This window comes from Pygoscelis adeliae, unplaced genomic scaffold, assembly GCF_000699105.1.
Source record: "Pygoscelis adeliae isolate BGI_AS28 unplaced genomic scaffold, ASM69910v1 Scaffold96, whole genome shotgun sequence".
NCBI classification, from domain to species: Eukaryota; Metazoa; Chordata; class Aves; order Sphenisciformes; family Spheniscidae; genus Pygoscelis; species Pygoscelis adeliae.
In genome coordinates, this window is record NW_008824935.1 from 2,544,141 (window position 1) to 2,561,404 (window position 17,264).

Consider the following 17,264-nt stretch of genomic DNA (forward strand, 5'->3'; position numbering starts at 1 on the left):
AAAGTTCTGCCAAATGCTCTGAGACAGACTGCCAGGAATGATTACGGGTGGAAGAAGAAAAAAATTCACTTTCTTTTAGTTGCAGTTGCATTCAAATATTGCTTGCCACTACACGCAGAAAAACATTCTTGGCCAAAAGTCCAAGTTTCACGATGATGGCATTCCTTTAAATACACGGGTCTTTATATAAGGATAAAAACACGTCCCAGTCACTAACTGTGACAGTTTAGCTACCTCATACGAGTGGGAGCATTTGTTTGTGTTTTGAAACAAAGTGAAGCTTCCAGATGTGAAGGCAGTGGATAGTTTTACAAATGTTTTACAAATAAATATATGGCAACCACAGGCTATTAGGCTATGATTAGTTCAACCTCAATTTTGTCATAAATGAGAACATTCTGTAATTTTATTATAAAACCTCAGTATTTTGTTCTTGCTGAGACATGCTACTATAACATCCAAGTAACTCATCCCCCCTCCCATTTTAAATTAACCTTTGCACCTTAAAAGTCTGGGTTGAAACTTCAATGTCAATGAAATAAAAAAATAATATATTAAGGTAATCACAGACTAACTCACAAATGCATATGTAATTACTGTCAATATATCATACCAGGGTAGATATCGAAACATTACAACTTACTTAAATCCTTTTATAAAGCCTATTATTGTGTTCAAGATCAATTACTCTCCATAAGTATCTGCAATAATGTTTACTCAGTGATCGATTGTTCAGGTTTCCTGAGTCCTGGAAGCTTTCTATCCTGTTGACCTGAATTTCACCCTCCTTGCAAAGGATACAGTGAAACGTACAGTAGTCTTTTCATTAAGCATTCTTTCTCAGTAGGTCAGGATTTGTGACACAGTTTTGAATCCTCATATATCTTCTTGGTGGGTTTAAAGTATGCAATTTATTTTAAGCAACTGCTCAACAGCTGCATTTCATCCAAAATTCTTCTGTGGCAAGTGAGCAGGTTTTTGTTTTAAAAAGGTTACATTTTAGTTTACTTTTAACTCCATAAAACTGATAATCTGTTATTTGCCTAAGATTAATGAAATAATGAATGACAATGTGCTATGTATTTACTACAAAAATCTTTAAAAGAGATGGCTTGAAGACAAGAAGGAAGTAAGAAATACATTTAAAGAGAAAACCTCAACAAGTGAATATTACAATGCAGCTTTTTAAAGCCAATATTTTTTTCTTAGAAACACACTGTCAAAAACACTTTTCTCAAGCATTAGTAATTTCTGTATCACAGAATAGTAGCACTTTTTTTATCCAAGGTGAGATGGGAGACATATAATCATTTAATTGAAGCCTGCTGTGATTTTTCTGTCACAGAAATGAGTTAGTCTTACAGGATGGTATAAATTCAGAAAAATCTTTCCCCATCTGCTCAGCTTAAAAGGTAGACATCGTCAGTATGCTTTTGCACATTCAGACCGCTGGTACTAATTTTAACTGCATCACCACGCCATTGATTACTGTTTCTACTAGAAGTAAAAAATTACTTGAAGTTCTGTACTTATAGAACTTAGAGTTATTCATTCATAATGACAACAAAAATTAACCTTTCATAAGTGACCATAATGTCCTTTCCTATGCCTATAGTAAGAAAAGCAGCTTTGGTGAGTAACACATCATACTGCTATATTAAAAGCAAACCAAAATGCCTTGAATTGAAGAGCATCCTTCTAGTCATCGTTCCTCTGGCTCCACGCTTCAAAGCGGCAACAAAGCCTTCTAAGGAAAATACACAGACACACACATGCACAGAGTTATATCCAGAGGGAGGGAAATAAATCATTTTCATAACCCTTTTATGCTAAGGGAAACTGGCTTTACCAGGGCCCAGACTAGCACTCTGCTTCTGGAGATCACTTTTAGACAGAACTGGTGGGGTATTTTCAGTTTGTTCAGCAGCGCAGCAAATGATGCTCTGTAAATAAATGGCCAAGTCCATCTGCTGAACTCAGATCCATCTGGGATATAAGAAATGGGTAAATGAGGACGGCAAGTTGAACATCAGATTTCCACAAAGCATGCAAAGATTACGCTTCAGTTGCAAACATTAACACGTGCACAGAGAATGATGCTCAGTTAAAAGCTATACACGCACACAACTCAGCATAGTGAAAATACTGATCCAAAACAGCCAGACAGAAGAGTTTTCACTGGCTCAAAATAATCTCCTGTTTTAATTCTGTAACAAGGCAGAAGCCTAGGGGAATCTAAGTGGGTCTTGATCTTGCAGATTACAGAAGACCAAACTCCTCTACTCCAGTCTACTACTACACTCTACAGCTTCAGAGGAAATACAGTGCCGATGAGCAGGATGTTAATGATTATATACCATCTCTCACACATGCCATGAAGTTTGCACAGATTGGAAAACATTAGATTCTTGTCTAGAACAAGAAGAAACTAAAGACTACAAACTTTAACACCTGTGTAACAACCCATTCAGCATTGTGCCACTGGTTTTGGGCAATTGAGGCCCATTTCTCTCTCTCTCAATATCCTGATGCAGGCACACATGTACATGCACAACTGTTAGGAGGCCCAGTCATTTCCAGACTATCCGCAGTTAGGTGCTGTTTTTTAAAGTTACCCACAACTATAACTTTTGTTTAAACTCTAGAGCCTAGCCCACACCTTGAGATGACTTTCTGCTCATTAGTAGGAACTGGGTCCTATGGGGAGAGAAGGCACAAGCCCCTCTTTACCTATGACTCCTGTTCACCATCCATTTTGTTTCTAACCACTGCATTTTTTCCCTTCCAACAGTATAATTAAACTCATTCTTAAATGCTACAGAATACAGCAGATGAAAGACTGAATACAATTTATTTTCTACTACTGTAAGTGCACTCAACCCAACTAAATGGGCTGGCAAAATGTTTTAATCTGTAAGAATTCAGCGCTTACTTTCCTTTCTTCTAACTTTCTGAAAACTTGCAGAACTTGCACCAACCCTCTAACGATTAGCTGTAGAAGGAAACTTCCACTTAGAAAGCAGTGCGAATGGTTTAACCATAAGACTTCTGTCCAATAAAGTTTTTGAAAAATGACCTTCTCTCCTGAGTAGCCAAGGGGGAGTAGTGCTCTTTTAAGAAGATGAAGAAATTAGCTCAAGTAGACATCAAGGCACTATGTCCCACACATCTAATCATCAAATTGTTTTACTTTCCTTAAGATAAAGTCAAAAGAAATTACATTTTTTCCAATTTCTACTTTCTACTTGCTGGCCAGTGTGACAGCTCTGAACTGTATGTCTCTATCTTTAACAGCACCCCAGGGAATAAAACCCTGTAGCATGACAGTCTCAAAGTCCTAACAAGCCCCCAAAGCCTATAAGGCTTTCTTTTGCAAGGAAAAGTGCAAGTGGTGTGCTGAACTTTGAGTGTACAATAATCCAATGTATTCTGCCCTGTGGAGAGGAGACAAGCAGATGGGATTTGACAATGCTAAGGCAAGCTGTGCTGTGTGACCTTTTGCTCTCTCAGATTCTTCTTTATCCTCAGAAATCATCCTTTAGAACCAACACAGTTTCTATATTGGATAATACTTGTGCATGCAGCATGACACACATGCTTGCCCTGTTAGTATCCCAAATCTTGCAAAAAAGTAACTTTAGGGAATATTTTATCTACATTTGTTGCTTTCCTAACCGGGTGACAAAACTATATGATCTTGACAGAGGACCCCAGGCCCTTCATGTCTGAGAGGAAGATGAGCATTTCTTGGAGTTGCTGCATTAGACAAGCCCAAGTATGTTGCTCTTGTTTCAGCATCTGAGCACAGAATTGCAAATTAAAAGCCAAATGCATATGATTGTATTAAGGTATGGAAATAAATCGGACAGGCTTAGCATGAAATCTCCTCTAACAAGTGATTACACAAGTGTGATGTCTGAAAAGACATAACCCCCTTTCCCACCTCATCCTGTGTTTAAGGAATTCTATGTATTCAGGTTTGTCTGCTTTTTTTTATAAACCAGTGCAATGAAGCGCATTAGGTTCTTATTTTGCTTTTTAAGTAGTGAAAGAAAGAAGAGATTGCTTATTTGTTAGAGCAGTCATCTCAAAATGAAAAGTAATTCATCAATTTAATGATATGAAGGCATTTCTCATTTCATCTAACAGCATATATCAAAACCAGGGTAAAATCCCAGCATGACTGCTGCCTCATAGTGATTCTCCACCATCAGGCCACTGTTTCACTAGAATTCAGCAGTTTCTTCTGGTTCTTAGAGTTATTAAGCAACATTCATTTCATCATGGTATCTACTTCAAGAGGTGCAGAGGCAGCAGAAGAAAAAAATTCTGATGTGAGCACATGCCAAACAATTGGTACATCCTTTGTCCTCCTCGTACTAAGGGCAACAACAAAACCACCACTAGCTGACCATACCTTAAAAAGTTTCCAGGCATCCAGGAAGTACATAAATGCCATATTTCTGTGTGTCAGTCCTTCAACACAAGTCATATGCTTACACTTTCTATATACTTCACCTGTCCCTCCACAGTCTTACCATTTTGTCTAGCCAAACTTGTTCAAGCCAACAAGCATTTGCAACAAGAAGCAACTGGAGAAGCGGAGAAGCACGATCTGAGAGAAAAAACAGAAAGCATGGCAGTGTCTACACAGACACTTGCACAGACTCATTTGATTTCTCATCCCAGAAGCCTCATTTTCATTCGGAATACACGTTCTTCACAACCAAAATAAACCCTTGGGCAAAACTATATAGGACAGGATGGAGGTAAAACAAAGAAGATAACAACCTTTGGAAAACCATTTAATTCCAGAGTTCACAGGCCCAGTGACAGCGAGCGAAAACAGGTTGACATTGATTGTCAGAGTCCACCCGTTTGAGGGAGGAATGCTTGTCACCACTGAGTTTACCTTTTTTTTCTTTGACTCATGCAAAGAATACCACACCAAGACAGTCTTCTCAACTGCTCTGATAATGAAAGATAACTAATGGCAAGGAGAATTACTGGTAAACTTGCAAGGCAAAGTAACTGTTCACTGTGCACAGTACTTACAACTACTTCAAAAAGAAACTTGCATCCAGGCCTTCCATAAAAAAAGGCACAAGCGAACCTCAACCAGAGACCTAGAGTAATCCAGAAGATTTTATGGACAAGTTACAGTGAAAAACTCCTACCTGAAATTGCCATGAATAGAAGTTAACCAAAGTTAAATATGAAATGTTACACTGATGGTAGCTCAGGAAAAAAAAAAGAAAAAAAAACCCAAAAGAACAGGACAGCCAAGTAAATATGAATTTGACAGCTTTACGAAAACTCTACCAAGTTAGACATTTGACTTCTTCCCTAAGAGGGTGGCCAGTGGACACATGCCAGGGCAGAAACAGAACTGCAGTCACCCACCCAGCCTCGCAGCTCCCTCACTGCCATTCCACTAACTCTACAGCAGGCAGTCACGGGGCCTTGAGGGGGCACATATTAATAAGCTTCACAAAGGTGATCAACATTTCCAGCTTGCTATGCACTCTTTTTGTGGTGTCCCTTCTCCCCTACAAAAATTCCCACCCCAAATCTTCAGCCTGTCCTTAGGCACAGCTTTTGGGAAGGAGAATTCAAGGAAGCCTTGCATTCTCTTCTCCGTCAGGCTGCAACTGTATTGCAACTTCATCCAAAAACCCCTGTTGCTGAACTCCAGTGGCTTGTTCTCTAGGCAGAACCCTCCTAATCTGCTGCAGCTGAACTCCCTCAGCCTATCAAGTACAAAATCCTTTTATTGCTCTGGCCTAAAAGCCTCTTATCTCCTAATTCTGTGAGGCTGAGAAATAGCTGTTCCACTCATTAATCCTACAATGACTGTCAGAAGGGGATATATACCTTCTCACTCTACTCAAACACAAGTAACTAGGTTTCATCAAGTTCTTTACAATCTACTTAGTTGAGTCCCAGTCCACAAGATTTTATGGGAATTGGAGTAGCAGTACAGAAGCTTCTGCACTTTCGTGAAAAATTCGGACTTGGTGCTATAAAAATGTTAAAGACCTGATTCAATGTAAAGAATTGATATTAGGAGCTGATATTGCCTAGTGCCAGAAAAGGTAGCCATCTCTGGAGGACAATTCTAAAATTGGAGAGACCCTATTCCATTCTCTGCACTGCAGATACCAGCAAATTGTTTAAGAAACAAGAATTATTTAATTTTTTTTTTTTTCAAGCAAGTGCAATTTTGGCAAAAAGTGCTGTATGGATGACTACAAAGACTTTCCACTATAGTTTATACATACACCATTAGTTTATAATGAGACCTTTCTCAATCATTTATTACAAACCCATGTTATCTATCACCTTCAAAGACAGCTCAAAGGGGAAAAAAAAACCCAGCTGAATTCTTGGCTTAACTAGTATCTTTGATTAGCACCCCCAAGAAATGCTAAAGGTTGCTGGGTTTCCCCCTATACACAACACTCAGCAAGGAAAAATTAATAAGGTAATATTTTTATCAGCATTGATGTCTTCTATTTCTCTGTATAAAGTGAAAACTTACTACAGACTGTTGCTAAACAGCACTGCAAACATGACAGAGATCATGAAAGTAAGTTCTCATATGATATGCATTATTTCATATTTTACACTTATGTACCTGATGGACAAACATAGGCCTAGCTGTGTAATTCAAAAAACCCAAAACCCTTCTATAAAGTTTGTGTTGAGAAAAATGTTGAAGTGGCAAACTGCATTAAGATCACAGATATCTCACGTCAGTTGTACCTTTTATTTTAACTATAAATGTCGCACTTCATCATGCAGCTGTCAGCTTCCTTTAATGTACTAAATGCTATCATGTAAGCACGGAACCTGACATGATGTAACACAACAATTAAAATAAAAAGCAAGTCAGCTTTGACACCATGTCACTTTTCTGTTTGCTGCAAATTAAAGAAAAATCAAAAGTACAAAAGTAAAAGCTAGTCAAGAAAAAAATTTGCAAAAAACCCCAAACATAAGTTAATGTTTCCCTCTAATGTTATGTCACATTTTTACGCTCAGCTTTAAAAAAAATGTCCCCAGCTTTAGCGCAGCTAATTACAAATTGACACCAAAAGAAGAAAGTCTAAAACTTCTAGAAAGACTCTATTGTAATAAATATACTTCTAGCTGTTAGTTCCCTAACAGCTGACATCCATGGAACTAAGCAATTATTTTTCACTTTCTATCCTACCCTTTTTCAATTTCTGTCTACTCTGTGGTACTGCTGCGGCACGTTAAAATTGCTAATGCTTTTCAAACCAGATGCAACAGCACTTAAGTTATGCCTGAAGCAATTCCTAGTAATAATGAAGAAATTATGAACTCTAGATAATTAATACTGAAATTGGTCATGTATTACAAATTTGATTTTCATTTACTGTATTTGATGCACAACACTAAATAAAAGTGTCTGAAATGTTCAAAAATTAACTGTGGAAAAAAGGAAAATAATTTACATCTGGAAAAGTATATTGTTAATAATTAGATTGCCTCCTTTTCAGTGTTTGTCTGTTCATTACATGAACTCTAAACTCACATTTAATAAATGTGAGCATAAAAACCTTTGGCTCAAGGGAAAGTTAGTGGCATCTGTCACACATACAGAAATGTCATATGCCTAATATTCACTCTGGCCATACCATGACACATTCAAAATCGGTGGCCCAGGGAAGCAATAATCACAACGGAGTTCGTTCACAGGCAGGGAGCAAAGAGTCAAGCAAAAAGAAGCTAGAGGCCTGTCCCACAAAGGGAAGGACCAATACAGACATTTAAAGAATATTCCTGTAAAAACTTGAAATATTGAGTTAACACAAATCCCTTTTTCCTCTTTGAAGAAATGAGAGGAAAGGGGAACGTGGGGAATCCTAGAAAGTTTTACCCCCAAATACCCCGTAACTTCAGAACTGTTTTCTGCTGATCTACTTCTACACCTTCCTCAGGATTTCCAGGCCAGAAACCTGCTGGAGTAACAATAAAATCAAGAACAGTAGCATTTTGGCTGGAAAAGATTTATACATGAGCGTTACTGCATTTTCAAATGTGCTTTATTTGATTGAGTATGACAGCAAATTGCAGGAAAACCAAGAAAATAAAAAACTGGGGTAGATAAAAACAAATATAAAGAGACACACAAATAAAGATACACAAATTAAGTAATCCAAAATAATCTCAGATCTGCCCTTACAGCTGTCTCCTAATAAACCAATCCATGAGTAAAATTTGGACACCAACGAAGCTGCTAGGAATTTGACCTTTAGACTACTCTTTTACCAAACACTGAAAATAACAGTGACAGCACTTGTATATTTCTAAGAACTTTTGCTGTATTATACCTCAGTGACACTTATGCTGAAATAGATCATTTTTTTAAAAAACGAAAACTAAACAGTGTTTCTTGAGGACTATATTCAGCTACATGAAGACTTCAAAGTGATCACAACGAAAGCAGAGAAAGTGCCATCACATCCTTCAGGATGAATGCACACATTTAAATTATCTGTTCTCTTCTTATGGTTTTCCTAGCCCTTAAAATACTTTACTACTGCTAGAGTCTAGCTCTTGTGGGCATTGCCATGTCCAACTGTGAAAGTTTATGCAATTCATTGGTTATATTAATCCCCATAAATTCTCCTGTACCAGCCTATTGAAGGAATACATCAACAAGGACCTTTACATTACAGGCCTTAGTAGAAGATGATGTCATTTGCATACATAGGACTTAAAATGTGAAATGACAGAAGTAGTAAAGTTTAGAAACAAAACATCCAAAACCTTCACTTTTTATACCTTTGACTATTATTATACTTAATATTATACACAGTACAGTTTGAGAACTGAGAATTGAGCTCCATGTTGAAATGGTGATAAAATGAAATACACTTCATACCTGCGCTTCTTAGGTTAGGGTCTAGGTCTGGCATTTCCTTGGATGCTTCTGGACTGACGCTGTAGATAGATGCTCCTGCTTCGCTGACAATGCTGAAAATGAAATGGCAAATAATCAAAAAACCACACAACTGAACAACATAACTGAAAGACTTAGCGGGTGACTTAATTGAATATTTGGGTTTTTTATACAGCCTCATGTTTTAAAAATATTTTTCATCAACTGAATACTTATAAAAGTAAGGCAGTACAGACAAAGGAAAAGATCTCCATTTAAGCCAAAACACTCCTGACCTGCAACATCCATTCTTTTTCAATTCTGGCCCTATTGTAAATACACACTGTGCATGATATCAGCCCCTGTAGTAATCTTACAACAGAGAAAACGAGCACAAGAAACAAGTGTTACCAGAAGTAAATAGGCAAACCAGGTTCCATAAAACAAACCTACCTGACAATTTCATTAAAAACACCGAGATTCTAAATTCTAACATCAGTTAAACTGTTACATGAACCCAAGCCATGAGTGTGCACACACACTGTCTAAAGCTAACTGCCTAACACACTCAGAAACAACCCAACTTGATACAGACTGAGCCACAGAGCTGCAGCTCGCTTCTCAGCGGCATTTAATACCGTCTTCTCCCCACTCTCACTGCCATCCCCAAAGAAAAACACAGACTGCATGTCTTCAGTAACTTAAACTACAGTTCATGTATCTGCCGTACACCTCAAACTCACCCATTCAAATCACAACACATAGTTAAAAACCCTCGAGTGCTCTAGTTCCACTCAAGAGAAAACAGCAATCAAGTATTCACAGGGTAAGTTTATTTTCAGCTGTGAAATTTTGACACCACTGAATCGACAGTATATTTCTTCAAATAACTTCAACAGAACTTGAATTTCAGGCTGATAATTAAGGCATCGTACAGCTACTGCACTGGAGAGGAATACTGCCAGTTTCAGAACTATTTTCACTTTTACTATTCTACTCTTGGAATAACCTTATCTTCACCATAAGGAGGGAAACCACAATCCTTAAGAACCAGACCTTTCAATAAAAATCGTAACTTTGCTTTATATTGTTTTAAAATCAGACTATAAGTTTTCCTTTTAAGAACATTTGGTAGGTCAAATTTTTAAATAAAGAAACTGATACCTAGAAGCCCCTCCCTTTAGAAAAAGCTGGAGAATAGCTCAAGAGATAAAACACATTCCCATTCAGTGTTCCAAGCACGTTAACAGTAAACAGTGTAAAATGCAGATATAAAAGGTAAGAATTTCTTACTGTTGTTTTTACAGATTTCCCCACCCCAATTCAAAACTGGAATTTGGTAGAGTGCTGTACACACAAGTCAGATTTTATAGTTACTCAAAACTCAAAAGAACATTTCAGTATTACAGACAGACTGGATCTTCCAATAAATACAGAGAATAAAATCCTGTTCTCTTTTGTATTAGCATAACTCTAGACCCATTCAAACAACCGGTTTAACAGAGCAAAAATTTGCTCAGACCAGCTGAATGAGGCAAATGAAAATGAAACTAGTTACATGATCTTTTAAAAAGATTCAGTATTGTGGGCATTCCTTCACTATAAATGACATTCAGAAAACAGTCCCATAACAGAATTCAGAAATATGGTCATATCACAAAAACCTAACTGCTGAAAAACGAAGGTGTTGACAGAAGCCTCATCAAACTGATTTTTCTGATGAACGGGTAGTTTAAAGAACAATGCAGCAGAATGTATTTCTTAACCTGTTCACACCTAAAGGCAGCATCTGGCAAGCGCTCCCTTTTTGGAAATTGCTTCCAAAAAACCCACACACGTTAGCACATACTTCTAACAGCTTTTAACTAATCGCTCTTCAATCTCTTTGTATACTAAGAGATCCAAAAGTTAACCTCTCAGGCAATTTCTACATTTAATACATTAATATTAGACTTCAATAAACAAAATTTTTTAAAAAAATCAGTTTTGCACACATTTTTACAGTGCTGTACTATAAACTGTGTTACTGCATGCAGCTTATTGCTTGATCCCTCTCAGTATTTTGTGCAGTGAAAAAACAAAGTGGCATGGATGGGAATTTTAACACACTTGACATTTTATTGATTCTCATTAATGCTACACTAAATTTTCAGAAGTGAGAGGAATGCAATAATACTATCATTCTATGGTAGTAAGTGACTCGTGCCAAATTTTAAGGTAGGTAGTACAAAAACTCCTTGCTAAAATGAGTAAATAAAATTAAACTCAGGATGGGCGAAAAACATTTGGAAAGAGCACATTTCCTTTCCTCAAGTGCAAGAACATTCATTCACCGGGGGGAGGAGAAGGGAGGGAAGCCAAGTAAAAATTTATCATCTCAAGCAGGAAAACAAGATATAAAAAGCACTTTCAGAAGCAGCGTACACTGGATATTTGACATCCACTCTGAGATAGTTTTGTATACGCATGTAGTTTTTCTACGAAGTATTTGCTGTAACAGACTTGGAAAAGGGGGGAAGAATTTCTGCTCACACAAAACCCCACACCGCTGCATCTAAGACAGTAAAACCCAGACAGTAAATAAATTTGTTACCCAGAGTAAATGCATAGGGCCACAAACTCCAAAGAAACCATCCTCTGGTTTGTTCAACCATAGTCAACCAAGACTTTATAGACCTATTAGTGGCTGTCATGAGGTTTTACTTTGGTTTTAGCTACAGTGAGGTGGTTACTAATGTGACACTGGCACATACAATGCTAAAACATTTAGCTTGGTCACAATACTAAGATTACAAGCAAAATAGATTTGGGGATTTTTGTTTGCAGTTGTTCTGGATTTTGTTTTTTGACTAGACAAGAGAGTCACTTTAATTTAGAGACATTTTGTGTTTTTCTGTTTTTTTTTATTCTAATACTCCTTTTTAAAAGGGTGATGCCATATAGGATATTTTATGCTAATTTAATGTTGTAAAACGCTCTGCATCATGCTTTCAAAGAATATACATATTTTATGTCAGGGCACATTAAGACAAAACCAAACCTGCTCAAATCAGTAGGGCACAGAAATTTATTCCAAACTACTGTGGTCCACACTGTTCTCTAACCTCCCCCCCCTTTTTTTTAAAGGATACAATTTTCAAGAGAGTCAAAAGAAAGGCCTTATAAGAGTTGGTAAAAAATGCATCTAAAAATCTGTATATGTTCAGAACTAGAATTTGTTTCTACTTTGATTTTTTGAGCCACATAATGCATTAAAAAAGAAAACTAGACCCCCACCCCCTCATAAAATTAGATCCTTATTTCTGTGCATACCTTAAGAGGAAAGATTCTTGCACTGACCAAAATCTTAACAGTTAAAACAACACTATAAAAATTCAATTTTGCTATTTAAAGTCAAAATGTAGTAGCTAAATAAGCAAGTGGTCATAATGTGATATGCTTATAATACATGAACGGACAAGTTTCATAAACTGCTCTGTAAATTAACAAAAAATAGCAGGTAAAATATCTGGGACTATGCCTCCATACTATCTGCATCCCACATTACCCATCCCACAGATAAGGGTTTTTTCCCCTCAGCGTCTATATCCAACTTTTTAAAATTAGAAGTGCCCAGACCACAAAGCCGCTACACAACATTTCGATTTTCTCTTTTTAATTCTACAAACAGGCTTGTTGCATAGAAAGTAAGTTTTCGTATACTGCACCCATCTCCTTCACATTTGTTAAGACACATTTTAAGTACTGTTAAACCAACATTAAATATATTCCACTAGCACCACCTGGTGGTCCCTCAGCTTTATGCTAGAGACCATGCCTGCTGTATTCTAAATACTTTAAGGAGCCTTTTAACATTGACTAGAGCAGGTTATTTTCTTACTCAGCTTAAATAAGCATTATATATTTGGTATGAAAAGATAATTTGAAGACCTGTTCAAAACATTCAGATTTTCAATCTCAATTTTTACAGGAAAAAAGCCTTTCTTGTAAAAGGTAAGAAAATAATCTAATTACAATTTTTTTTTTAAATTCAAAGCTATTACATCCCTACAAAAATGCATAATGGTAAAGATTACATATAACAAACTAGATTTATCAACAGTTGTTTAACCATGTTACAATTTCATGTACATGCACATAATGGCACATTTTTTAAAGCTTAGAAGGTTCTTAGGTAGTAAGTTTTCACTGAAAACCTTTTCAAAACTGCGTGCAAAAATCTGAAGTAAATATAACAAAAAAAGATATATCAAGCTGGAGGCTTCTAAGATTAAAGATGGATGCAGCTTCCTGACATTTTCATGAACCTCACCAAAGTTTCAGACTATTTTATTACATTGAAGTCATTTCCCCACAATCAAATGCAACACTGGATTAATAACCGACAGAGAGATAAAAAGTAACTTTATCCAACTTTACATAACTTAGTGTTCCTACAATCTCCAAAACCCTGATTTACAACTTGAAGCCTTTAAAATAACATTTTATGAAACAATACCAGTACAAAGAAGAGACCAGTGTTAATACTTGGAAAAAAATCATGGTCACTCTAAAAGCAAAGGGTATGTCAACCTCAAAATGGGCCCAGATTTTCATATTTGGTCATAAAATTATGATCTGCCAAAATATAACTCCCTTCCCAATCAAAATTTAGAAATTGTGGTTAACTCCTCCAACCCAACTTTTTACTTATTAACTGATAAATATATTCCTCATAAGCTTGTGGCAACAAAAGCTACAGGCTCCCACAAAGGGCAGAAGTACAGAAAGGTCAAAGGATTATTCAGTGTTACTTACTAAAATAACTGGCTTAAGAATTACCCAGGACAGAAAAATAAAATGAAATAAAATGAGAAAATATTTGCTAGAAAAGAATGTTACATGTAGAAGCTTGATTGGAATGCTACAAGCTTTAATTACGTTGATAGATTTAGTGATTAAAAACAAACTGAGGAAGGGCAGGGCAAGTACAGGCTCAAAAGAAGATTGGGCTATTTCATGAATGAGAAATCCATTGGGCCTTACTGAGAACACAGAAGTCACAACTAGCTCCGGAAGAGCCTAAAACCAAAAATGGCTGAGAGCTACAGAAGTACTAGAGAAATAAGATGTCCATGTCTGTTCTTATACGTCTCCCTACATACCCATTTTTGGCAACTAATGAAAACCACCTAGGGGAGGTCAAAGAAGCTCTTCATACAAAACAGCAATATTCCCTTTATTTACATTTTGACTTGTGTCTCGCTCTTTCCTCTCCTGTCAAGCAGGACAGTGCCCATGGCAGAAGTGACTTTGACAGCCCCTCCAACTCCTCCTCGCCATCACCAACGTCAAGCTGCAGGTTTCTTGCCGTCATGGGCAGAGTTACCTGCCCTTCCCAGGGACTCACGTTCGGGTACGTGAGCACGCCAGCCCCTACGCGCTGTGCACAGCGCAGTTCCTTCTCCTGGGAGGTGATGAATACGGCCGACTGGAGACTGCAGTTCAGTGCAGGCTGAGCGAGACACTGATTTATTCAGCCACACATGCTCTGCCACGGGAACAATAGGATACCAGGCTTGACAGACCCTGGCTCTGACACAGCTAAGCCATTACTTTTTTTTTTTCTTATGAGGAACATATGTCATGGAAGTGCAAGATAAAAAGATTCTGGTATATACTCAATAATGTATTCAAAGAATAAAAAGCCCGAAAAGATTTTTAAAAGCCTGTTCATTCTGACAGATGAGATTAAATTCAAAATCTGGTCTTTCCCCCACCTCCAAGCAGCTAGTGGCGTGGCAAAGGAAGATGTTAGGATCACGGAAAGATTATACTAGAAAGCGGTCATTATTCAACAGAATTAAGCCAAACCCCATACAATTCATCTGTGCTTTTAAATAATCTAAAAAGATGTAGCTTTAAATTTTAACAAAACATAGAACTCAGGAGATATTCCAGTATTAAATACATTTTCCAATGACAAAATATACTATTAGATAGGAAAGGAATTTTCATTGCTTCATTCAAAACTTTTAGTCACTACATACCACACAAGTTTTGCTTATGTGGAAGTCCACCTTTCAAAATCAGTCACTTTAGACAAGAGGTGTTACAGTCATCTTTTGGAAAAATACTACAGGAAAGCTCATAGTGACTCACAGTGAAGCCATTCAATTAGATGGCGGGAGAGGGGGGAAGAAGTTTATAAGAACAGTTCCTGTTCAGAAGCTCCCAAGCACACAAGAAGTTAAGCCCACAAAGTGTCTTCAGACAGCGCATCAAATGATAAGCTGTGATACAGACCCCGCGTTGTTCCTCAGCCACATTCTGTAAGTTTCCATAGAAAATATTAGGTGAAAATCTGCTTACAACCTGTGTTTTGAATTCACAAAGTCCGTAAACGTTTCTACCCACATATGAATGAATTTGCTTGGTATTTCACAAAGTTTACCAGAAATTACACCATACAAAGAAGAAAGCAATCTTGTCCTGACCAACTCAATCTACTTTTTACAGTAGAAATTATTATACTGTTTCAAACCAGGAAACTCTACCATGCAGCAAATCACAACACAGAACAACAGTACGTCTTTCAGTCACAAACCCTACTTTTGAAACAGCTTGCTGACCCTACAGCAGGGACAATAAATAAGCACCTTATTAAGCAGCTTCTGAAGTGACAGAATTTCAAGGCAACTACCCTTGCATTACGGATTTTGTCTCCTGTTCAGACACAAATGATATTTAGCGCCAGCCAGGTTGATGGCTTTCCTGGTAGACAGCACAGATCTTTAGAACCTACTGAAGAAAAAAGAATTAGGCCTGTTTCTATCAGTGTTTAGCAAGATAATCTAATCACGGTTTGTATCATTGCTTCAAATAATTAATAGTGACTTATCTTAAAATAACATTAAGTCTTAGAACAATATTTGATTTTCTGTTTTTCCAGTATGCTTATGCAGAACTAAACTTCACTACAGAATTGAAGTATGCACTTTCAGATGAAGAACAATATGCAAAAGAAAAATTTAATCGTTTGAAACACCAAATTGTAGTCTTTCAACATCAGATAAAATGCACAAATTCCTCAATGTCTGTTTTATAAGAAATTAAAGGGAATACAAGAAATCAAAGCCAGTTTAACTAAAAAGACCTGCATCCAAATCTCAGAAGAAATGTATGACGAAGACTGAAAAATTAGTAAGTATTTTAAAAAATACAACTATTGAAATAGTTGTCTTCAAGTATTACCCACTCCCCTGCAAGCTGGGAAATATTAGGGCTAACAAATCCCAATATTTTTGACTTTCACTGCTTTGGAGTGTAAAAGAGAGCTACGTGTTGATTTTACATTTTAAGAGCACTTTGCCTGTAATCAAACATAATAAAGGGATATTTCAAACAAAAGGACAACTATGTTCCGAGTAACATAACCTGATTGCCTATTCGTTAGCACAAAACAGGTTTCAAGAATATGGGAGGAGCAACTGTGGCATAGGATCTGAAAAGCTTCTCCTTTAAGAAAGTTACTACTTTGGAAAATGCGGCCCAGTTCTACTAACTTCCAGGTTTGGATGAATGCAGAAAACGTATCCCACAAAAATATTTCACTGATTACAGAATCACAAGAGTTCAAAATTTTCTGATTTCCATTCCTCAACTACCATCATTCCCCTCCCCGAAGAAAAGTGGTGTGAAATTTCCTGCCATTAAAACAATAAGACAGTTGCTCGTTGTAGCAGAATGAAATAGGTTTCAGAATTATTGCAAGATACAACAATGAGTTACCATGCTTTGATTTCTCCTGTATTAGATATAACTCTATGAACCCCTAAATCAAAAACTACTTACCATACTACACTAATAAAGCTAACTGTATAGCTATGGCCTGGAATCCTTTATTCATCTGTGTATGAACCATGTCCTCAGCACATCCCTGCAAAGGGAAGAATGATCAGATATCTGTCTTCGTCTTGTCTGAAAACGATGACATTTTTCAGTAAGAAAAGGGTCCAAATGGCAGGTGTCAAAGAGCTTTAGCTTCACAACTGGTGCTAGGAGGCAGAAAAAACAACAGCAGCGTGTGGCCATGTCAGAGCTGCACAGAAGCTGCCGTACAAGCGCATATCTGAAAAGAGCAAACCTCATAGCCTGTTAAATCAATCTAGTGCCAGATGCTGTTATCAGAACAAAACTGGTGCTGCGGATTCATCCCCAGAAGAAATACACGTCCCATGTCTGCAGTGAAAAGTGAAAGACCTAGGGTGGCATGTCTCAAGACTGAAGGTGACAGTCACCTGTGACTGCCCCCACCGCTTTCATTGACAGTTTCAGAAAACAGGTCCTGTCACTGCTCATAAAGCAGCTGGAG

General features: G+C 37.2%; 1 protein-coding gene across 2 annotated transcripts in view; it reads right to left on the reverse strand.

Moving 5' to 3' along the window:
- The window catches only part of SRBD1 (S1 RNA binding domain 1), a 132,046-nt gene that overhangs the window by 59,902 nt on the left and 54,880 nt on the right, over window positions 1-17,264 (reverse strand). For both annotated transcript variants that reach the window (XM_009325343.1, XM_009325342.1), the window contains exon 16: window positions 8,915-9,006. In XM_009325343.1, coding sequence (XP_009323618.1) covers window positions 8,915-9,006 — 92 coding nt within the window. The remainder of the gene's footprint in view (window positions 1-8,914; window positions 9,007-17,264) is intronic.